At 36.7% G+C, this 25,473-nt stretch overlaps 3 protein-coding genes across 3 annotated transcripts; all 3 read left to right on the forward strand.

Annotated features, from left to right (window-relative positions):
- The first annotated feature begins 4,702 nt into the window (after window positions 1-4,702).
- Window positions 4,703-13,339, forward strand: LOC144447089 (uncharacterized). The gene is made up of 3 exons (XM_078136996.1): window positions 4,703-4,725; window positions 11,383-11,494; window positions 12,588-13,339. Exons 2-3 carry the CDS (start codon window positions 11,413-11,415, stop codon window positions 13,337-13,339), a joined length of 834 nt encoding a protein of 277 aa, XP_077993122.1. The 5' UTR covers window positions 4,703-4,725; window positions 11,383-11,412.
- Window positions 13,340-15,710: 2,371 nt separating this feature from the next.
- Window positions 15,711-19,515, forward strand: LOC144447835 (uncharacterized). Its single transcript, XM_078137943.1, has 3 exons — window positions 15,711-15,736; window positions 17,223-17,334; window positions 18,416-19,515. The coding sequence occupies exons 2-3, from the start codon at window positions 17,253-17,255 to the stop codon at window positions 19,165-19,167; spliced, it is 834 nt and encodes a 277-aa protein (XP_077994069.1). The 5' UTR covers window positions 15,711-15,736; window positions 17,223-17,252; the 3' UTR covers window positions 19,168-19,515.
- A 2,326-nt stretch (window positions 19,516-21,841) lies between these two features.
- On the forward strand, window positions 21,842-23,220 carry LOC144447090 (uncharacterized). Its single transcript, XM_078136997.1, has 2 exons — window positions 21,842-21,955; window positions 22,469-23,220. Exons 1-2 carry the CDS (start codon window positions 21,874-21,876, stop codon window positions 23,218-23,220), a joined length of 834 nt encoding a protein of 277 aa, XP_077993123.1. The 5' UTR covers window positions 21,842-21,873.
- Window positions 23,221-25,473: the final 2,253 nt, after the last annotated feature.

A 25,473-nucleotide genomic window follows, 5' to 3' on the forward strand; every position in this document is an offset into this window, starting at 1 on the left:
AAATGGAAATTCTATATAGTACATGTTCATTGACCTTTGTGAACTTTTACACCTCGGTGTTGCACTTTAGTACCAAATTATTGACCCATTTCAACAATATTTAAAATATATCGGTCTCAATAAAGGTACTGCTTTTGATATATCAAATTTGTAATTACTTCTGATAATATCAGAAATCAAAATAAAATTAACTTTGTAGTTTTAATTTGTCTTCTACAGGTGCTATCAATGTATGGAAGCTAGCTACAATGGCTCAAGCAATACGATCACCTTCTTTCAGGTTGATCTTGAGGAATGTCCAGGATGAATTCAGGAAAAAGCGTACAACGGTATTTGTGAAAACCCAGGACCTTAGCATCTACCCATCTGTTTACACCAAAGTAAATCGTCACGTGCCACTTAGGGGCATTTGTACCGTCCAACACATTGGTAAATCTTCAATTGATTTGATGCAGGAAATACGTATAGCCAAAAGTGGCGAACTTGTTTGTCGCACAGCTACTCTGATGGTGCAAGCTGATAGAAAGACTCGGAGGCCTCTCCAGCTTCCTGAAGATGTATATACGACAGCTAAGCGGTCTGTGCATGGAGTGAAACATTTTTATATGAGTCCCATCTCGGATGTGCCACCACCATCAGCGTACACTTATCGGGTGATAGTGGCTCATAGCGATATAGATGCTAATGGTCATGTCAACCAGTCCAATTTTATCAAGTTCTGTATGGACTGTGCTGCATGTGGTGCCATAGACCATTCCTACACGATCTTCAGAAAGGACATTGCTTTGTACCCTGTTCGGTCACTGTCAGTCTTGTATATTGGCGAGGGTGTTGCTCGAGATCAACTTGAAGTCATTTCATGGGAAAATAAACAAAAACCATACATTTTGTATTTCATTATCAAGAGAAGAGGGGTGGACATATTTCATAGCATTGTTAGATTTAATGTTGACAGTCCAAAGCTTTAATCTTCAACTGATAAAGCCTTCACATAGAGATAACCAACCACAATGTCAGTCCAAATGAGATTACGTCAAAGAGGATATGGATTCCACATGCATAATGAGATGTCTCATAATGAGCTCTAACCTATACATGGAGATACTTAGCCAGCCACCTTCCATCTTGATTTGGGAGAAAGAAATTATCACCATGGTTGCTACTGGTAGAGAGGGAGCACTTCCAATGATGAAAAAAATGATGAAAATAATACCATGCAGGAGGCCATTTAGAGGCATAACATAACAAACCATAGACATACTCAAAATACTTGAATATGGTCTTAAAACACCAAACAGTTTTACGCAGTGCATATTATCAGGCTATGAAGTGTATTTTTGTGTGGCAAAGCTGCAAGATATTTTGCAGATTTGCACTTGGTAAATGACTTCTTCTGAAGTTTAATTTGATTCCAAAAACAAACACAATAAAGAGCAAAATATTTTAAGAATTTCAGAATTTTGATGGTCCACTGATTTCTCCTCAGCCCCATCCTATTGTCGTAAATTCTACTCGTTCCTTTAGTGCACGTTGGGTATGCAACAGTTTAGTTTAATCTCAGTTCACTCTTGTATGCGTCGGTGAGTATCAATCTGCTAAGACAGTGCTCTATACCGCAGTGGCAGAGCGCAATAGTTTTGGTAGTACTGGAACTCTTTCTTGGTTGTAACTCGGAGTTTGACGCATTGCGCGAGTTACAACCAAGAAAGAGTTCCAGTACTACCAAAACTATATATATATATATATATATATATATATATATATATATATATATATATATATATATATATATATATATATATACAACGTTGTCTGATGATCGCACTATGCATGAAACTCCGAGTTACAACTAAGAAAGAGTTCCGGAACTATCAAAACTATTGCGCTCTGCCACTGCGGTATAGAGCACTGTCTTAGCAGATTGATACTCACCGAGTTATATATATATATATATATATATATATATATATATATATATATATATATATATATATATATATATATATATATATAGTTATGTTTGAACTAAAGAATTTATGTAAGAAACAGGGACAAGAACAAAATATTTACATACACCACATTTCAGACAAGGCTATATGCCATTGTAGAAAAGGATTTTTTCTTCCATCATAATCCAAAACACAATGACCCCCTATCCACAATTTTCAAAACAGCATGACCCCCCCCCCCCTCTGCCAATTTCAAAAACAGAGGGACCCCCTACAAATCCACCACCGCCCCCCAGGCCGAAGAAACTGACCGGTCCCTAAGTCTCAAAGTGCCGACATGAAAACACAGACACATCTTGACAAACTTCCACTGTGGCAACCATATCACGCGTACGTGACCCGGAACTGGAACTTCATAGAACTAAATACCGTCAGTTGAAACACAGTGTAACGACTATTAGCCTCAAGGCAGCGTGCGACCCACTTCTGTTCTTCCATTTGTATCAATGACCTTCCACTCTGGCTCCAATAATACACAATCCATCGCCACACTGACGATATCAACATCTTACAAGCTGCTTCTATCTCCAACCTTGATACGTTACACGATAGATGAACTGATCAATGAAATTGACAATCTTACAGCGTCATGCAAATTACTCACTAGAAACTAGAGTCACGTCGACATTACAAGCTCATACACTAAGCTAAAATTCTGACATTTTCAGGCATGAATCTACAAATGAGCATATTATAAATTATCTTTTGAACAAAAGCAGAGTAACATCCAATAGCAGTGACTACATGCATTTCATTGAGATAGGTCGAATGAGGTCAATCAACTTTCATAGTTCAGTGACGTCATTTTGAAGTCGTCCATATTTGATAGTAGTTCGGTCTTTGACGAGATTAAAAGGTGAGTTCTTTAGTTATTTTTACACGTGCTTTGTGGCAAGACTGTCAATGTATGCCGTTTCCATCGATGTCAAGATCCCGGGGCAATAATTCATTGATTGATATGTTATCGTTGACTGCATGTAATGACTACGGGTTTGTTAGAACCAATAGCACCACATCACGTTGACAAAGGAATGGACAATCACTGGGCTTTGACCACGTCCGGAGACCTTTGAAATGTGGAGGTAATATCATGCCTGTAGAATGAACTTTAACCCCTGTGATGCCCACTTCAAACATTAGCGTGCTTATAATTATATGGATGTTTAATGTTCCACAGTCGCAGCAATAATAAAGATTCATAAACCATAAATAAGTCACTAGTAAAAAGTCACATGATATAACAAAACGTCACTTGTAGTAAAATAAATCCACTTGTAATAAAAAAAGTCACTCGTACAAAAATGTTACCTGTAAATAAAAATCACTGATAATGAAAGAGTCACTTGTCAAAGTTGCTTAGGGAGCCTTCAGTATTTACAAGGGGGGAGCGTCGGGGGGGGGGGGGTCAAAGTTTACAAACCTGTTCTTGGGGGGGGGGGGTCATATTTTACATTACAACGTTTGGGGGAGGGTCACATTTTACAATCCGTAGTTTTGTGACCAAATTGAAGATTCAATTGTCAATTTGTTTTGTGTGTTTTGAGATGTAAAAGTAAGATGAGCACTCAACATTTATTTTTACGAGTACTTTACATGCCAAAATACAAAATAAAAATACATATATTGTAAGAAAATTGTTTAATAAAACGATGCATTTTGTTGAGTGTACCATCTCACCTTATCACTCACACTGTCCGTGAATGTTGTTGTTAAAATATGATGGTGATGGTAGCAGTGATGATGACGATGACGACGACGACGACGACGACGATGATGATGATGACGATGATGATGATGATGAGTATGCACAACATGGAAAGCATGTTTTAGATACTAACTAGATTGTGTATGATTATAAGAGAAAGGTAACTAGCCAGTATTTTACTGTTTGCCACTTTATATGTACAAATATTGCTTTCTAATACAGAGTCAAATTCATTTAATGTGTATGTATAGATATAATGGGAATATTGATTAACGTTCAGTATATGCAATTGTCATGGGGAGGGTCATGCATGTTTTACAAAATGGGACAAAAGGGAGGGTCACTTTTTACACAAATAGAGAATGGGGGGGGGGGTCATGTTTTACTTAACAGACCATGTATGATTTCCTCCGGCCCTTCCCCTGTAAATACTGAAGGCTCCCTTATAAAAAAACAACTTCGGAAGCTAGGATATGCATGTGCTTTATATGCGTTCAGATATTGGAAGCCGATAGGCTTTTTGTAGAACGCAAGTGGTGTGGTTGTACTTTCTGGTTTTGATGATAAATCGAACTGTAGTGTATTATACAAGCTGTAGTTTCTTTAAATGTACTACTGAGACGGATACCATACAATAAGCTGTTGCAATAAACTATCCCGGATGTAACAAAGGCATGGACTAGTAGTTTGACTGCATCTGATTTTACCAATTAATGTTCCTAATATGGTGATATGACGATTTGCCGACTTGTGTCACATGCTCCTCCATGTCCATAATCAAACGTAGTGCTAAGGTTTCATATCACATACATCTTTTTCCACTATGTCCATCGGCATTAATGCGACCCCAAAGTTATTTTTTGTGTTAGACTCCACTTTTTTCTCTGCAACAGGGTAAAACTTAACCAACCTGTATATGCATATTCAAAATGGAAACTCATGAATCCAAAGACGGGAAACAACTCAATGTCCACTGTAAAGAGTATACATCAAGCTTGTTTGACAGAACTGGTGAGTTTCAAAGATTTTTGTTTAATTTTGCATATCACTATTTTAAGTACAAATGAACTGAGGTTCAGTAGTGCTATAGGCATGATGAAATATGTGTTTGTACTTGTGTTCCTTTGTATATGTATGACGTGTGTGTGCGAGTAATAATAGATAGTGAGTGAATTATTGAACTTAAACTCAAAAACCGCTGGACCGATTCTTTTGTTATATAGTGTGGACGTTACTTACACTGTGAAGATGAAAACGATTTGTTAAAATAAAAGTGATGGCACAACAGCTGTGCATAGCCATAGTCAAACATAGTCAATTATGGTAAAAACCCTAATGTATAAAATTAACCGACAGATTGGTCTGAAATTTGGTAGCGATGCTCTTTTGCATGAGTTAAAGAAGAATTGTTCATGACATGATCCCATGACATGTTCATGACATGATTTGCAAATTTGGTCCGAAATGTGACTTTTTGATGACAAATCTTTAATTCCAAAACTACTTGTCAGATTGGCAAAATAATATTTTGATAAATGATAATTTTGACATATTGACGCAACTGACCCTAGCAACCACCACTAAGCCCACAATAACAGCCAAATTGCTATATATTTTGCAAAGAGTAAAGCATTATTGGATAGGCAAGTGAATAAACATTGATAAACATGTGCAAATATGCCTAGCAACAAGACCACGCTCATAACAACAGTCAAATTATACTGTATATTGTGAAGATAACAAGAGTGATAGGTAGACAAGTGGACAAACATTCAAAAAAGAACACATATATGCGTACCTACCAACAAGGGCACACCATTATCAACAGTCAAATAATAGCATATATTGCGAAGATGACAACTGGGATGGATAGGCAACTTTCATAAAGTGAACACATATATGCCTAGCAACAAAATTACGCCTATAGCAACAGCCAAATTATGGTGTATTCTGCATAGATAGCAACATGGATGGATGGACAGATAACTGGATGAAGATTCAAAATTTGACATACATTCATCCAAATACTTAAACCTCACATATAGCACAGGGAAATGGTTGTGTACATGGCATCTCAGACCACAGATGGGTATAAATCAATTTGCCAAGACAGAATGATCCCTTACATACGAAAGTCTCTGAAACCTACACCATCAATCATCATTGTCCAAAAAATACATTTGTGCTTCAACACCATTAGAGCTGTTTTTGAAATTCCATGTTAACAAACATTATTGTATATATGTCACTATCCCGACTGAAGTATTGTAATTACTTATAATTTTTAATTTTCATATATCTATTTCTGAAAATTTGAGTTGTTCTTCAATATGGCTTTACAGGAAATGCACTTTTAAGAGTTGATCAGTTTGCTTATTTACATTATATTTTTATTTTATTTTGTTAGGACGCATGTCTATCGACAATCTGGGTCGCCATGATTTAATTATTCGAGCTGTAGGAGGGAATCTTGCCAAAGGTTTCCCGACAAGATATTACCCGGTGAATAATCACTCAACTGTAGTTGCGAAAGCTCAAAAAATAGAAGTATATTCTGTATTCTATTCTGATTGGGGTTCGGATTCGGAGCTAATCAGCACAGCTGAGATACCTCGTTTCGGAAAAAGCTCATTCGTAATGTCAAACACGACTAAACTGGCAAAGACTAATGATACTTTATACAAGTGTTCAACACTGATAGTCGGATTTGATCTGCAAACACGAAAAGCAACACCACTTTTGGAGGATGCTGTAGAGAAAAGCAAGCCCTTTCTTTCAGGCCAGGCACCAAAGTTCATGAACCCCCTAAATTGTAAACCATCCACTGCATATCGTTATTCGTTTGTTGTACCCCCTAGTGATCTGGACATTCTACTCCATGTTAACAACACCAACTATCTGAAATATTGCACAGATTGTGCAACATTTGCAGCCAGGGACCGAGCATATTCTATTTTCACCGAGGACATACAACACTACCACGTTCGCACCATATCAATGTTGTATATCAATGAAAGTCGATGGGGAGATCGTTTGGAAGTGATTTCATGGGAAGATACTGACAAACCATACATTCTATACTTTGTAATAATGAAAGGAGTGCAGGAAATTTTCCACAGCATTGTTGAGTTCAATGTTACCACATCGAGACTGTAGAATATAGCATATCACTGTTATATTACATTATTAGATTAATTTTCTCCAGTATTTATTTTCAATATGTATATTTATACTGTTCTTTTGTGTCTTATAAGCCCAGTGGGCTGGATGTGGCAACTCTTTAATTTATACAGTACATGTATTTGTGTCTTATAAGCCCAGTGGGCTGGATGTGGCAACTCTTTAATTTATACAGTACATGTATTTGTGACTTCTAAGCCCAGTGGGCTGGATGTGGCAACTCTTTAATTTATACAGTACATGTATTTGTGTCTTATAAGCCCAGTGGGCTGGATGTGGCAACTCTTTAATTTATACAGTACATGTATTTGTGTCTTATAAGCCCAGTGGGCTGGATGTGGCAACTCTTTCATTTATACAGTACATGTATTTGTGTCTTCTAAGCCCAGTGGGCTGGATGTGGCAACTCTTTAATTTATATGGTACATGTATTTGTGTCTTCTAAGCCCAGTGGGCTGGATGTGGCAACTCTTTAATTTATACAGTACATGTATTTGTGTCTTCTAAGCCCAGAGGGCCGGATGTGGCAACTCTTTAATTTATACAGTACATGTATTGTGTCTTCTAAGCCCAGTGGGCTGGATGTGGCAACTCTTTAATTTATATGGTACATGTATTTGTGTCTTCTAAGCCCAGTTGGCTGGATGTGGCAACTCTTTAATTTATACAGTACATGTATTTGTGTCTTCTAAGCCCAGTGGGCTGGATGTGGCAACTCTTTAATTTATACGGTACATGTATTTGTATTGAACGAAATGTTCACTTGGTAAGCCCACATAGGACACGTAAATAAAACAAACAAACAAACAAACAAACAAACATTAGATCATTAATTTGGCATACGATGATATTTGTCATTGCACATTTTATACATATACAGATACATTTTATTAACAATAGGACCAAAAGGCACCATTCCTCTAAATTGTCTCTCATACAATGCTTTATTATTATATAATATTTAAACCCCTTCACTTGTAATAATAATAATAATTATTATAATAATAGTACATGATAATAATAATAATAATAATAATAATAATAATAATAATAATAATAATAATAATAATAAGCTTAATAATAGTCGTCGTCGTCGTCATCATCATCATCATCATCATCATCATCATCACCAACACCACCACGACCATCATCATCATCTGACATCCGATTAGTCCAACTGTCAACTGTCTTAGAATGGCATGTCCAGTCAGCATTATTCCCAATCATCTTCCGCTGATGACATTGACTCACGCTTGATAAAATTTTCAATGCCGGTCATTGTTCTGTCACCGGCCGACTCGCATTTTCCGATATAACCCAAGGTGTCATGTTGAAACAGTGGAGAATGGCTACAATTGTTCCATCTTCAAGAAGGGTAAGAAAGAAAAACAAGATGTCCCCACCTATCTCATTATTGCCCACCTTATTAAAAGTCATGGATCTTCTCGTCTTCAAGCAAGTTAGCTCCGTTTTGGAAAGAAATGATATTCTACACCCAACCTTCTGAGTTCTCTGGTTTTCGACCTCAACAGAATGACACTGATGTAACTCTACTACCACGAGTAACTGACACAGTAACTCTACTACAATGAGTAACTGACACAGTAACTCGATCTACTACAATGAGTAACTGACGCAGTAACTCTACTACAATGAGTAACTGACGCAGTAACTCTACTACCATGAGTAACTGACACAGTAACTCTACTACCATGAGTAACTGACACAGTAACTCTACTACCATGAGTAACTGACACAGTAACTCTACTACCATGAGTAACTGACACAGTAACTCTACTACAATGAGTAACTGACACAGTAACTCTACTACAATGAGTAACAGACACAGTAACTCTACTACAATGAGTAACTGACACAGTAACTCTACTACCATGAGTAACTGACACAGTAACTCTACTACCATGAGTAACTGACACAGTAACTCTACTACAATGAGTAACTGACACAGTAACTCTACTACCATGAGTAACTGACACAGTAACTCTACTACCATGAGTAACTGACACAGTAACTCTACTACCATGAGTAACTGACACAGTAACTCTACTACAATGAGTAACTGACACAGTAACTCTACTACAATGAGTAACTGACACAGTAACTACTACCATGAGTAACTGACACAGTAACTCTACTACCATGAGTAACTGACACAGTAAACTCTACTACAATGAGTAACTGACGGCATTCTAGAAAACATGTATGCAAGAACATTTCGTGTCTTCTAATGCTGGATTAATCAACGCCGCATTTGACTCAGTGACTCATGATATCCTTCTTCACATACTCCAACGTAATAACATCAATCCCACTACCCTATCGATATCATGGTGTAAAGATTATCTAACAGATCAGATTCAATGTGTCAAGCTTGGCTCTCACACTACAAGTTACATTTCTGTTTTAAGGCAGCGTGCGACCCATTTCTGTTCTCTCTCTGTATCAATGACCTTCCACTCTGGCTCCAATCTAATACACCAATGTACGGCCACACTGACGATATCAACATCTTACAAGATGCTTCTATCTCCAATCTTGATAAGTTACACAATGAACTGATCAATGAAATCGATAATCTTACAGTGTGGTTTCATTCCAACGCTTTCCAATCCCAACATTTCAGTATCAATTCATGCTATTCATGTATTTGGCACTCTGGGCAATGCCCTTTGTGGGCTACCGAAAATCATTAATATTGCAAATTAATTAAAGCTACATCAACGAGCTCATAATCTAATCTAATCTCAAATATTAACAATTTCAAGCATGATGAGCATATTATAAATGAGCATATTATAAATTATCTTTTGAACTAGCATCCAATAGCAGTGATTACATGTATTTCACTGAGATGAGGTCGAATGAGGTCAATAAACTTTTATAGTTTAGTGACGTCATTCTAAAGTGTCTGACATGAGTAGTTCAAAGAATCAAGCCTACTATATGTACAGGATTAAAAGGTGAGTTCTTTAGCCTTTTTTACACTTGCTGTGTGACAAGACTGTCAACGTATGCTATTGCCTCGGTATCAAGATCCCCCTGGGGCGGGGGGGGGGGCGAGATTCATTACTTAAAATGTTATCGTTGACTGTGGGATAGGACCACACCACGTTCACAAAGGAATGGACAATCACTGGTCTTTGACCACGTCCGGAAACCTTTGAAATGTGCAGGCAATATGTAGAATGAACTGTATCCCCTGTGAAGCCCACTTCAAACATTAGCGTGCTTATATATGCATGTTTAATGTTCCACAGTGGCAGCAATGATAAAGATTCATAAACCTGAAATAAGTCAGTAGTAAAACGTCACATGATATAGCAAAAAGTCACATGTAACAAAGGACGACTTGTAATAAAAAGTCACTCGTACAAAAATCTTACGTGTAAATAAAAATCACTGATAATGAAAGAGTCACTTGTCAAGGTTGCTTATAAAAAACAACTTCAGAAGCTGGGATATATATGGTGGCGCTGTGTCATGCAGTGCTTTATATGCAGTCAGTAGTACCTTGACCTTGATCCGTTCAGATATTGGAAGCCGATGAGGTTTTTGTAGAACGCCGGTGATGTGGTCGTACTTTCTTTCTGATTTTGGTGCTCAATCGAACTGTAGTGTATTATACAAGCTGTAGTTTCTTTAAATGTACTACTGAGACGGATACCATACAATAAGCTGTTGCAATAAACTATCCCGGATGTAACCAAGGCAAGCATCTAGTGCAAGATATGGAGTTGAATCCATGGAAGTACACTGCATGAGTAAACAGGCCTTGCGTTGCAGTTACGTGCGCTTGGGTACGTGTACCTTGCGTTGTATTCATCCTAAAAGCCAGAGGTTAGAGGTCGAGATAAAAGCTGGAAAAAATAATTCGCTACCTTTACCTTACGCTACACCCACCATGCTATTTGACTAGATTTTGAGAGAAAATATTGCTTTAACAGGTCACTTCATTAATAAAGAAATGTCATTTACTATTACTGCTCAAGGTGCCATATGAATAACAATTATTCAAGTACACAAAACAGATGATATTTACATTGTAAAGGATATACCATTTAATTCATGTGTGCAAAAGTAGTTCCTACGACATCTGTGGAGCATTAATATCCCAGGGCATGTTTTGGTAATTTGACAATCATTTTACACAATGTACTTATCTACATTCGCTACCATCCGCTACGTAGCGAAGGCTAAAAATAAAAACAATTCAACCCCAGATTGAGCACTAAGGCAAGGACTAATGGTTTGACTGCATCTGATTTTACCAATTAATGTTCCTAATATGGTGATATGACGATTTGAAGACTTGTGTCACATGCTCCTCCATGTCCATAATCAAACGTAGTGCTAAGTTTCATATCAGTTATCACATACATCTTTTTCCACTATCTCCATTAATGCGACCCCAAAGTTATTTCTTTTCTGTAGAAAACGTTGTATTAGCCTCATCCTTTTCTTCTACAGGGCAAAACTTAATCAACCTGCATATTCAAAATGGAAACTCATGAATCCAAAGACGGGAAACAGGCTTATGTTCACTGTAAAGAGTATACATCAAGCTTGTTTGACAGAACTGGTGAGTTTCAAAACTTTGGTTAACTTTACATATCACTAATTTTAATACAACTGAACTGAGATTCAGTAGTGCTATAGGCATGATGAAATATGTGTGTGCTTGTGTTCCTTTGTATATGTATGTGAGTGAGTGAGTGAGTGAGTGAGTGAGTGAGTGAGTGAGTGAGTGAGTGTGTGTGTGCCACTGGGTGGGTTTGTGGGTGAGTGAGTTTGCAAGCATTAAAGTATTAATGGGTATACAAGTGAATAACATTCAAAAAACGTATGCAAATATGTCTAGCAACAAGACCACGCCCATAACAACAGATTATATTGTGTATTGTGAGGATGACAACAGGGATGGATAGACAACTTTCATAAAGTGAACACTCATGTGCCTAGCAACATAATTGCGCCCATAGTAACAGCAAAATCACGGTATATGCTGCACAGATAACAAAACGGTTTGGTATATACGTAGATAAATGGATACATGTTCAAAAAATTGACATACAATCATGTAGATACTTAAAGCCCACACAAGCCATAGCAACAGGGAAAGGATGGTGTACATAGCATACATAACAACAGTGACGGATAAGCAAATCAATAAAACATTTAAACTGCTACACATACATAATAGTGTCTTGCAACTAAGACCACAGCAACAACCAAATAACAGTGCCCCATTGCTAAGATAACGAAATGAGTCAAATCATTGAAATATAAACATAAATGTGTATAGCAGCTATAGACACACCGATAACAACAGCCAAGAGTATCGTAGGGAAAGATAACAACACAGGTGGGTATGAATAAACTTGCCAAGACAGAATGATTCCTTACATACCAAAGCCTCTGAAATTTACACCATCAATCATTGTCCAAACTCTACATTTGTGCTTCAACGCCATTGGAGCTATTTTTCAAATGCCATGTTAAAATTGTATATGTCACTATCCTGACTAAAGTATTGTGATTATTTATTATTATTTTTAATTGTTATATTTCTATTTCTGAAACATTTTATTATTTTTCAATATAGCTTTACACGAAATGTACCGTAAGAGTTGATCAATTTGTTTATTGACATGGTTGTATTTTTTGTTTGTTAGGACGCATGTCTATCGAAAATCTGAGTCACCATGATTTAATTGTTCGGTATAAGGGTTCCAAGTATACCAAAGGTTTCCCGAGAAGATATTACCCGGCGAAGAGTCACTCAAATGTAGTCGTGAAAGCTCAAGAAATAGAAGTAAATCCTGCATTCTATTCTGATTGGGGTTCATATTCGGAGCTACTCAGCACAATTGAAATACCCCGCATTGGAAAAGGCTCATTCGTAATGTCAAACACAACGGAATGGGCGAAGACTAAGCACGCGTTGTACAAGTGTTCAACACTGATGGTCGAATTTGATCTGCAAACACGAAAATCAACACCATTTTTGGAGAATGCTGTAGAGAAAAGCAAACCCTTTCTTTCAGGCCAGGCACCAAAGTTCATGAACCCCCTAAATTATAAACCATCCTCAAATGCATATCATTATTCGTTTGTAGTACCCCCTAGTGATCTGGACATTTTACTCCATGTTAATAACACCAACTATCTGAAATATTGCATGGATTGTGCAACATTTGCAGCCAGGGACCGAGCATATTCTATTTTCATCGAAGACATACAACACTACCACGTTCATACCATATCAATGTTGTATATTAATGAAAGTCGATTGGGAGATCGTTTGGAAGTGATTTCATGGGAAGATACTGACAAACCATACATTCTATACTTTGTAATAATGAAAGGAGTGCAGGAAATTTTCCACAGCATTGTTGAGTTTAATGTTACCACATCGAGACTGTAGAATATAGCATATCACTGTTATATTACATTATTAGATCATTAATTTGGCATACAAAGACATTGTACCTTATATTCCTTATACGAATGAAAGGACATATTGACATTTTCCACAGCAATGTTTATATAATTTGAAAGTAAGTACGTCAAAACAAGATCCAAATGATATGCAATAAGTTAAACGTACAGCCAACTGTCGTTTGGTTTATCTGAAACACCAGTATTCTTTTAAACAACTTTGAATAAATTTGAAGTAATGTATGAAATAATTACATATAAATTATGTGTGTGTGTGTGTGTGTGTGTGTGTTTGGAATTAATCTCAAAGTGCCGACATGAAAACAGATACATCTTGACCAACTTCCACTGTGACCAACTTCCACCATCTTCAAGAAGGGTAAGAACGACTAACAAGATGTCTACAACTACCTACCTATCTCATTATTGCCCACCTTATCGAAAGTCATGGTCTGGAAGCAAGTTAGCTCCTTTTTGGGAAGAAATGACATTCTACATTCAGCTTCAAGTGAATAGTATGTCATCATGTAAATGTACTATTTCTGTTTTCATTGGTGTGAATTATGTGTGTTTTGTAACATTTGCTGTCGAGTCTGAAGACAATTTTCTGTGTTTTTATATGCAGACAATAAAGTTATGAATTGAATTGAATTGCATTACACCCAATCTTCTCTCTGGTTTTTCAGTTTGACCCCAACAGAATGACACTGTAACTCTACTACAATGAGTAACTGACACAGTAACTCTACTACAATGAGTAACTGACACAGTAACTCTACTACCATGAGTAACTGACACAGTAACTCTACTACCATGAGTAACTGACACAGTAACTCTACTACCATGAGTAACTGACACAGTAACTCTACTACCATGAGTAACTGACACAGTAACTCTACTACCATGAGTAACTGACACAGTAACTCTACTACAATGAGTAACTGACACAGTAACTCTACTACCATGAGTAACTGACACAGTAACTCTACTACCATGAGTAACTGACACAGTAACTCTACTACCATGAGTAACTGACGCAGTAACTCTACTACAATGAGTAACTGACGCAGTAACTCTACTACCATGAGTAACTGACACAGTAACTCTACTACAATGAGTAACTGACACAGTAACTCTACTACCATGAGTAACTGACACAGTAACTCTACTACCATGAGTAACTGACACAGTAACTCTACTACCATGAGTAACTGACACAGTAACTCTACTACCACGAGTAACTGACGCAGTAACTCTACTACCACGAGTAACTGACGCAGTAACTCTACTACAATGAGTAACTGACGCAGTAACTCTACTACAATGAGTAACTGACACAGTAACTCTACTACCATGAGTAACTGACACAGTAACTCTACTACCATGAGTAACTAACACAGTAACTCTACTACCATGAGTAACTGACACAGTAACTCTACTACCATGAGTAACTGACACAGTAACTCTACTACAATGAGTAACTGACACAGTAACTCTACTACCATGAGTAACTGACACAGTAACTCTACTACCATGAGTAACTGACACAGTAACTCTACTACCATGAGTAACTGACACAGTAACTCTACTACAATGAGTAACTGACGTCATTCTAGAAAACATGCATGCAAGAATATTTCGTGTCTTCTAATGCTGGGTTAATCAAAGCCGCATTTGACTCAGTGACTCATGATATCCTTCCTCACAAACTTCAACGTAGTAACATCAATCCCACTACCCTATCGATATCATGGTGTAAAGATTATCTAACAGATCAGATTCAATGTGTCAAGCTTGGCTCTCACACTACAAGTTACATTTCTGTTTTAAGGCAGCGTGCGACCCATTTCTGTTCTCTATCTGTATCAATGACCTTCCACTCTGGCTCCAATCTAATACACCAATGTACGGCCACACTGACGATATCAACATCTTACAAGCTGCTTCTATCTCCAATCTTGATAAGTTACACGATGAACTGATCAATGAAATCGATAATCTTACAGTGTGGTTTCATTCCAACGCTTTCCAATCCCAACATTTCAGTATCAATTCCTGCTATTCATGTATTTGGCAATCTGGGCAATGCCCTTTGTGGGCTACCGAAAATCATTGATATTGCAAATTAATTAAAGCTACATCAACGAGCTCATAATCTAATCTAATCTCAAATATTAACAATATCAAGCATGATGAGCATATTATAAATGAGCATATTATAAATTATCTTTTGAACTAGCATCCAATAGCAGTGACTACATGTATTTCACTGAGATGAGGTCGAATGAGGTCAATAAACTTTTATAGTTTAGTGACGTCATTCTAAAGTGTCTGACATGAGTAGTTCAAAGAATCAAGCCTACTATATGTACAGGATTAAAAGGTGAGTTCTTTAGCCTTTTTTACACTTGCTGTGTGACAAGACTGTCAATGTATGCTATTGCCTCGGTATCAAGATCCCCCTGGGGCGGGGGGGGGCGAGATTCATTACTTAAAATGTTATCGTTGACTGTGGGATAGGACCACACCACGTTCACAAAGGAATGGACAATCACTGGTCTTTGACCACGTCCGGAAACCTTTGAAATGTGCAGGCAATATGTAGAATGAACTGTATCCCCTGTGAAGCCCACTTCAAACATTAGCGTGCTTATATATGCATGTTTAATGTTCCACAGTGGCAGCAATGATAAAGATTCATAAACCTGAAATAAGTCAGTAGTAAAACGTCACATGATATAGCAAAAAGTCACATGTAACAAAGGACGACTTGTAATAAAAAGTCACTCGTACAAAAATCTTACGTGTAAATAAAAATCACTGATAATGAAAGAGTCACTTGTCAAGGTTGCTTATAAAAAACAACTTCAGAAGCTGGGATATATATGGTGGCGCTGTGTCATGCAGTGCTTTATATGCAGTCAGTAGTACCTTGACCTTGATCCGTTCAGATATTGGAAGCCGACAGGCTTTTTGTAGAACGCCAGTGGTGTGGTCGTACTTTCTGGTTTTGGTGCTAAATCGAACTGTAGTGTATTATACAAGCTGAAGTTTCTTTAAATGTACTACTGAGACGGATACCATACAATAAGCTGTTGCAATAAACTATCCCGGATGTAACCAAGGCAAGCATCTAGTGCAAGATATGGAGTTGAATCCATGGAAGTACACTGCATGAGTAAACAGGCCTTGCGTTGCAGTTACGTGCGCTTGGGTACGTGTACCTTGCGTTGTATTCATCCTAAAAGCCAGAGGTTAGAGGTCGAGATAAAAGCTGGAAAAAATAATTCGCTACCTTTACCTTACGCTACACCCACCATGCTATTTGACTAGATTTTGAGAGAAAATATTGCTTTAACAGGTCACTTCATTAATAAAGAAATGTCATTTACTATTACTGCTCAAGGTGCCATATGAATAACAATTATTCAAGTACACAAAACAGATGATATTTACATTGTAAAGGATACACCATTTAATTCATGTGTGCAAGAGTAGTTCCTACGACATCTGTGGAGCATTAATATCCCAGGGCATGTTTTCGTAATTTGACAATCATTTTACTTATCTACATTCGCTACCATCCGCTACGTAGCGAAGGCGAAAAATAAAAATAATTCAACGCCAGATTGAGCACTAAGGCAAGGACTAATGGTTTTACTGCATCTGATTTTACCAATTAATGTTCCTAATATGGTGATATGACGATTTGAAGACTTGTGTCACATGCTCCTCCATGTCCATAATCAAACGTAGTGCTAAGGTTTCATATCACATACATCTTTTTCCACTATCTCCATTAATGCGACCCCATAGTTATTTCTTTTCTGTAGAAAACGTTGTATTAGCCTCATCCTTTTCTTCAACAGGGCAAAACTTAATCAACCTGCATATTCAAAATGGAAACTCATGAATCCAAAGACGGGAAACAGGCTTATGTTCACTGTAAAGAGTATACATCAAGCTTATTTGACAGAACTGGTGAGTTTCAAAACTTTGATTAATTTTACATATCACTATTTTTAATACAACTGAACTGAGATTCAGTAGTGCTATAGGCATGATGAAATATGTGTGTGCTTGTGTTCCTTTGTATATGTATGTGAGTGAATGAGTGAGTGAGTGAGTGAGTGAGTGAGTGAGTGTGTGCCACTGGGTGGGTTTGTGGGTGAGTGAGTTTGCAAGCATTAAAGTATTAATGGGTATACAAGTGAATAACATTCAAAAAACGTATGCAAATATGTCTAGCAACAAGACCACGCCCATAACAACAGATTATATTGTGTATTGTGAGGATGACAACAGGGATGGATAGACAACTTTCATAAAGTGAACACTCATGTGCCTAGCAACATAATTGCGCCCATAGTAACAGCAAAATCACGGTATATGCTGCACAGATAACAAAACGGTTTGGTATATACGTAGATAAATGGATACATGTTCAAAAAATTGACATACAATCATGTAGATACTTAAAGCCCACACAAGCCATAGCAACAGGGAAAGGATGGTGTACATAGCATACATAACAACAGTGACGGATAAGCAAATCAATAAAACATTTAAACTGCTACACATACATAATAGTGTCTTGCAACTAAGACCACAGCAACAGCCAAATAACAGTGCCCCATCGCTAAGATAACGAAATGAGTCAAATCATTGAAATATAAACATAAATGTGTATAGCAGCTATAGACACACCGATAACAACAGCCAAGAGTATCGTAGGGAAAGATAACAACACAGGTGGGTATGAATAAACTTGCCAAGACAGAATGATTCCTTACATACCAAAGCCTCTGAAATTTACACCATCAATCATTGTCCAAACTCTACATTTGTGCTTCAACGCCATTGGAGCTATTTTTCAAATGCCATGTTAAAATTGTATATGTCACTATCCTGACTAAAGTATTGTGATTATTTATTATTATTTTTAATTGTTATATTTCTATTTCTGAAACATTTTATTATTTTTCAATATAGCTTTACACGAAATGTACCGTAAGAGTTGATCAATTTGTTTATTGACATGGTTGTATTTTTTGTTTGTTAGGACGCATGTCTATCGAAAATCTGAGTCACCATGATTTAATTGTTCGGTATAAGGGTTCCAAGTATACCAAAGGTTTCCCGAGAAGATATTACCCGGCGAAGAGTCACTCAAATGTAGTCGTGAAAGCTCAAGAAATAGAAGTAAATCCTGCATTCTATTCTGATTGGGGTTCATATTCGGAGCTACTCAGCACAATTGAAATACCCCGCATTGGAAAAGGCTCATTCGTAATGTCAAACACAACGGAATGGGCGAAGACTAAGCACGCGTTGTACAAGTGTTCAACACTGATGGTCGAATTTGATCTGCAAACACGAAAATCAACACCATTTTTGGAGAATGCTGTAGAGAAAAGCAAACCCTTTCTTTCAGGCCAGGCACCAAACTTCATGAACCCCCTAAATTATAAACCATCCTCAAATGCATATCATTATTCGTTTGTAGTACCCCCTAGTGATCTGGACATTTTACTCCATGTTAATAACACCAACTATCTGAAATATTGCATGGATTGTGCAACATTTGCAGCCAGGGACCGAGCATATTCTATTTTCACCGAGGACATACAACACTACCACGTTCATACCATATCAATGTTGTATATTAATGAAAGTCGATTGGGAGATCCTTTGGAAGTGATTTCATGGGAAGATACTGACAAACCATACATTCTATACTTTGTAATAATGAAAGGAATGCAGGAAATTTTCCACAGCATTGTTGAGTTCAATGTTACCATATCAAAACTGTAAACTGTGGTTCTATAGCAAATTTGCATTACTACATCGTTGGGAAGTTTGGATCATTGGTAGAAAAAATATGAGATGGCACATAGTGAATGGAGAGTTTGATAATTTTCACAACGTACTTACATTTTAATTTGTCAGCATCATGACTCACAGTCTGTAGAATCAAGTGATATGACATTCAATAGCACCATTTCTTGATATACCATATGACAACTCATCCTTTCTGTTTTAGTTATATAACATTTAATAATTAATTGGGATCTAATGTAACTGTTGAATGTATTTCATGTACCCTTCTTGAGAAGTTTTGTGATTTCTATTTATTCTCCAAAACGTGGAATATTTGAGAAAAGAAAGCAGTCATGATTTACATTTTCATTTCTTAATTTTTACAGGATTAGATTTACTTGTATAATACATATTTTTTTTAATGAATCAGCTTTTATGGTATGTATGGTTTGTACATCATATTGAATATTCCCGACTCTTTTCTCTTTCAAGGACATGTAAAGGTCGAGCTCCATGAATAAGGTAGATGGTACCTCAGACCACTTTATAGTGGTCTGAGATGGTACTGTGTAAATTTGGAAGCTTTCAAGCTGTAGTAATTGTAACTGGAGTATTAAGGTTTCGACCAGACATCCAACAATGTATTCAATTTGCCCTCAGCTGTATCTCAAACCACTAAAAGTCTGAGGCTGTATGTAATTCTCTCTTTACTTTATTGACTAAATAAAGACACCTTGTCCATTCTTAAGTCTTCTCCTCTTATCTAACTTAAAACACCCCTAATCTTATAATTGGTGAGAGATCAGTGACCGTGAAAATTTGCTTTATGTCTAATCTTCTGGGAGATTATCACAATAGACAAACAGTCGATCATGCATAAACTCTTCCTTACGAGTTTATGCATGATGGATGTCTGGTAGTCGACCATGTACCAAAGCATGGATGTATCTATTACCTAATAAGGAGGTGGCCGCATGTACCACAAAGGACACGATCCATGTGCAACGGGTAAATCTAAAATCTAATTATTGTGATGGCCAAGTATAGTTCATATAGTTTTTAGGGTGTTGTATATTTTTGTTGATTGAGCACGATTGAAATAGAAACAGGTGAAATGCACATAAAATCGTAAGTGCTAATTCGGGCTGGGGTAGGAAACGCGGTCAAGGCACGGTACCATTAACCACAGTCTGTGTACAAACGCACATGTTGACATCGACCTGTATTACACCAAGACAGAAGTCTAGTTCTCATCTGCTTGTCATGCTATACTGCAATGTACGATGAAGCTAGCTGAATCTTTACAACAATAACGACATCGTTACAAAGTGATACAGAACAACAGGATTTTGGGCAAATACAATGTATGTGTATCGCCCAAGGATATGTTACGTAATCCCCCAGATGTAAATAACCGTTCCCCACGTTATCTCAGTTTCACGCTTGCTCACGATTTAGACATATTTTGAAAGTTCTGTGGATTCAATGTACCAAAGCAACCATTTTCAAAGGTAACCGGTGCTTATTTTTCATAGCAATACCCCTTCAATTGATGCCATAAATTCGCCGGTCACCAGACACTCCATTGAAAAACACTGCAATAACATAATAATAATAATAATAATAATAATAATAATTTATTTATAAAGCGTCAGTATCCACAAAAAATGTGATCAAAGACGCTGTAAGCAATTCATACATGATTCGTCGATGAAATGTCTGAAAAAAATATTTGCAATACCTCTTGCTGTTTTTAAGTCATCGATGATTTTAGCAACTTTGTGTAAATTAATGATTATTCCTAGTTGTTCGGCAAAGTCATGTAAACAATAGGCTAGTGAGTTGGTTTCTATCATTGTCTATCTCACTTGTATCATATGATGTGTGTATCAATTCATGCTATTTGGCACTAAGGGCCCTTCTCGGGCTAATTACCGACAATCATTAATCGTCGTACAAATTACTCATTATAAATTAAAGCTACGATCAACAAACTCATAATCTAATCTCAAATATTAACAATTTCAAGCATAATTAGCATAATATAAATGAGCATATTATAAATTATCTTTTGAACTAGCATCCAATAGCAGTGACTATATGTATTTCACTGAGATGAGGTCGAATGAGGTCAATAAACTTTTATAGTTCAGTGACGTCATTCTAAAGTCGTCGTCTGATATTACGTAGTAGTTCAAAGAATCAAGCCTACTATATGTACAGGATTAAAAGGTGAGTTCTTTAGCCTTTTTTACACTTGCTGTATGGCAAGACTGTCAATGTACGCTATTGCTATTGCTTCGGTGTCAAGATCCCAGGGGTAAGATTCAATACTTTTTAAATATTATCGTTGACTGCATTATGACTGCGAGTTTGTTAGAACCAATAGAACCACACCACGTTGACAAAGGAATGGACAATCACTGGGCTTTGACCACGTGCAGAGACCTTTGAAATGTGCAGGCAATATCATGCCTGTAGAATGAACTTTAACCCCTGTGGTGCCCACTTCAAACATTAGCGTGCTTATATATGCATGTTCCACAGTGGCAGCAAAAATAAAGATTCATAAACCATGAATAAGTCAGTAGTGAAGTCATTAATGCAACCCTAAAGGTATTTCCTTTCTGTAGAAAACTTTGTGTTAGATTCGTCCTTTCTCTTCAACAGGGTAAAACTTAATCAACCTGCATATTCAAAATGGAAACTCATGAATCCAAAGATGGAAAACAAGCTACAGTTCACTGTAAAGAGTATACATCAAGCTTGTTTGACAGAACTGGTGAGTTTCAATTTTTTTTAAATCCTTGTTTTTAGTACAACTTAACTGGGGCTCAGTAGTGTTATAGGTATGGTGAAATGTGTGTGTGTGTGTGTGTGTGTGTGTGTGTGTGTGTGTGTGTGTGTGTGTGTGCATCGTTAATTTTGGTAAAAACTCTAATGTATAAACAGCCAAGAGTGTCGTAGGGAAAGATAACAACACAGGTGGGTATGAATTAACTTGCCAAGACAGAATGATTCCTTACATACCAAAGCCTCTGAAATTTACACAATCAATCATTGTCCAAACTCTACATTTGTGCTTCAACGCCATTGGAGCTGTTTTTGGAATTCCATGTTAAAATTGTTGTATATATCATTATCTCGACTTAAGTATTGTGATTATTTTTTTATCATTTTTAATTTTCATACTTCTATTTCTGAAACATTTTATTATTTTTCAATATAGCTTTACACGAAATGTACCGTAAGGGTTGATCAAGTTGCTTATTGACATGATTGTATTTTTTGTTAGGACTGATGTCTACTGAAAATCTGGTTCGCCATGATTTAATTGTTCGGGTTAAGGGTTCCCATTATACCAAAGGTTTCCCGAGAAGATATTACCCGGCGAATAGTCACTCAAATATAGTCGTGAAAGCTCAAGAAATAGAAGTGAATCCTGCATTCGTTTTTGATTGGGGTTCATATTCGGAGCTACTCAGCACAATTGAAATACCCCGTATTGGAAAAAGCTCATTCGTAGTGTCAAACACAACGGAATGGGCGAAGACTAAGCGCACGTTGTACAAGTGTTCAACACTGATGGTCGGATTTGATCTGCAAACACGAAAAGCAACACCACTTTTGGAGGATGCTGTAGAGAAAAGCAAACCCTTTCTTTCAGGCCAGGCACCAAACTTCATGAACCCCCTAAATTGTAAACCATCGTTAAATGCATATCGTTATTCATTTGTAGTACCCCCTAGTGATCTGGACTTTCTACTACATGTTAATAACGCCAACTTTCTAAAATATTGCATGGATTGTGCAACATTTGCAGCCAGGGACCGAGCATATTCTATTTTCACCGAGGACATACAACACTATCACGTTCATACCATATCAATGTTGTATATTAATGAAAGTAGATGGGGAGATCGTTTGGAAGTGATTTCATGGGAAGATACTGACAAACCATACATTCTATACTTTGTAATAATGAAAGGAGTGCAGGAAATTTTCCACAGCATTGTTGAGTTCAATGTTACCACGTCAAAACTGTAAACCATGGTTCTATAGCAAATTTACATTACTACATCGTTGGGAAGTGTGGATCATTGTTAGAAAAAATATGAGATGGCACATAGTGAATGGATAGTTTGATAATTTTCACAACGTTCTTACATTTTAATATGTCAGCATCATGACTCACAGTCTGTAGAATCAAGTGATATGACATTCAATAGCACCATTTCCTGATATACCATATGACAACTCATCCTGTCTGTTTTAGTTATATAACATTTAATAATTAATTGGGATCTAATGTAACTGTTGAATGTATTTCATGTACCCTTCTTGAGAAGTTTTTGTGATTTCTATTTATTCTCCAAAACGTGGAATATTTGAGAAATGAAACCACAGTCATGATTTACATTTTCATTTCTTAATTTTAACAGGATTAGATTTATCATGTATAATACATATTTTTTTAAAAATGAATCAGCTTTTGCCCATATAGAGTTCAAGATGTTTTTATTCACATGGATAACATATATGGATTGTAAATGATGGAACATATATGTAAAATTGTGTATGGTCACATTTTCTGTATGCTTAATGTAGAAAGACAGACCCAACCAATGTATAACTTTGAAATGGTTTGCAATTAAAAAAAAAGACTAAAAAACAAAGCAAAGGCTGTGCATTTCCAAAACATTATAGTGTTGATTAATTGAATGAATGGAACAGGTAGGGTGAGCCGCTGTCATTAGCATGGTTATCCACAGTCCATAAAGCTGTGAACAAATTTACGTGCATCTCACCATTGTGCAAGGTTTGGTTGACTTTTACTTAAGTATAGCTGACTTGCTGGACAGAAAAGTGAGTGGAATGCATGCAATGTAGTAATACCCTTCGAGCCATCACCTGCTTTGGGCTTGTAAAAACTAAACAAATATAACTGACAATAATTTGAACGCTGGGGGAGGGGGGAGCAACTCCCACAAACCGATTTAGGGAGGAGTAAATGTGTGAAGATATATAAACCCTTTTCATTTGCATAGTATATATACTCGTACATATTTTAAAGAGCCAAAATAAGTGTTGGAACTGTAATTACTTATGTAACTATGATATTTCATTATATTATAAGTATTAATCTATTCGATATACTAGTAACTACTAGGGTCAAAGTTTAAAATACTCCGGAAACAGTCATAATGACATAACGCGTTGGATTTTGGGTAACTTCAATGTGCATTAGAACCACTTCTTTCATTATCACCAGGTAAGTTGTGTTCACGTTTATACGTTTATAGCAAAACTTAAACATTAAAAACAGTTAGATGTATCTGTCAAAGTTAACGTTGTAGTTATCGCCTATAGCCTTCAGACACGCCAGCTCAACTTTAACATTCCTTGCAGTGTGGATGTAAATCGGAAGATTGGTATAGCCCTGTTTTCCTAGCAATGACCTTTAAACTTTCGACTTTCGACTTTCAACTTTTAACATAAACTTTAAACTGTTGCAAGTTATAGAGTAAAGATTAACAGTCATGCTTTTCTTTACGCCAATCGCTGTGAGAATACCCAATATCTAATGTATTAGTTCAAATCAACTAGAGACCACTCGCTTATTTGACGGTCATGTTACCATCTTGTCTGCTTATATTATGCCTACTGTCTCTTATGACTGAGGGCAAAATATAAATGTGATATGAATTTTACACTTGATGTCTGGTCAGTTGCAATGCTATCATTTTGTAAGGGACCGGACAGAATTTACGGCAGAGGGGGGGCCTGGGGAGAAATTGGGGGGGCCATGAAAAAAATGGGAGGCTTGAAGGGGGGGCCCTGAAAATTCTCATGGTTTGAAAGGGGGGGGGGGCCGCGAAATATTTTGTCATTGAAAAAAATTAATATGTTAGAAAATTTAGCATTGCATGAGATAGCACTTGATATCGCCTTTAATATTGAATGTCTACACTTTCATTTATGTATTAAAATGGAAGTGTGTACGTTTGTATTTAGTGAAGCATAAAAACTCTACTCAAGATTAATTTGATACACCCTTAATTACTCTTATATACTCCAAGTTGTTCACACACACATATGTATACATACATACATACATACATACATACATACATACATACATACATACATACATACATACATGCATACATACATACATTTTAGCACTGTGGAAACAGGTTCAGTGTGTAATTACCATCAAGGATACATTACAGGTCCTAATATATATATATGGTAATATACTAGCATAGGACCTGTAATTTATGTGTTTAAAAAGTGACC

The sequence above is a fragment of the Glandiceps talaboti genome, chromosome 16 (genome assembly GCF_964340395.1).
Source record: "Glandiceps talaboti chromosome 16, keGlaTala1.1, whole genome shotgun sequence".
In the NCBI taxonomy this organism is placed as follows: Eukaryota; Metazoa; Hemichordata; class Enteropneusta; family Spengelidae; genus Glandiceps; species Glandiceps talaboti.

What these genes read in the sequence shown, in the direction of transcription:
- LOC144447089 (XM_078136996.1), top strand. Translation starts at nt 11,413, where the DNA reads ATGGAAACTCATGAATCCAAAGACGGGAAACAGGCTTATGTTCACTGT. An exon ending in AAGCTTGTTTGACAGAACTG is followed by an intron (nt 11,495 to 12,587) that starts GTGAGTTTCAAA and finishes TTTGTTTGTTAG; the next exon opens with GACGCATGTCTATCGAAAAT.
- LOC144447835 (XM_078137943.1), top strand. Translation starts at nt 17,253, where the DNA reads ATGGAAACTCATGAATCCAAAGACGGGAAACAGGCTTATGTTCACTGT. An exon ending in AAGCTTATTTGACAGAACTG is followed by an intron (nt 17,335 to 18,415) that starts GTGAGTTTCAAA and finishes TTTGTTTGTTAG; the next exon opens with GACGCATGTCTATCGAAAAT.
- LOC144447090 (XM_078136997.1), top strand. Translation starts at nt 21,874, where the DNA reads ATGGAAACTCATGAATCCAAAGATGGAAAACAAGCTACAGTTCACTGT. An exon ending in AAGCTTGTTTGACAGAACTG is followed by an intron (nt 21,956 to 22,468) that starts GTGAGTTTCAAT and finishes ATTTTTTGTTAG; the next exon opens with GACTGATGTCTACTGAAAAT.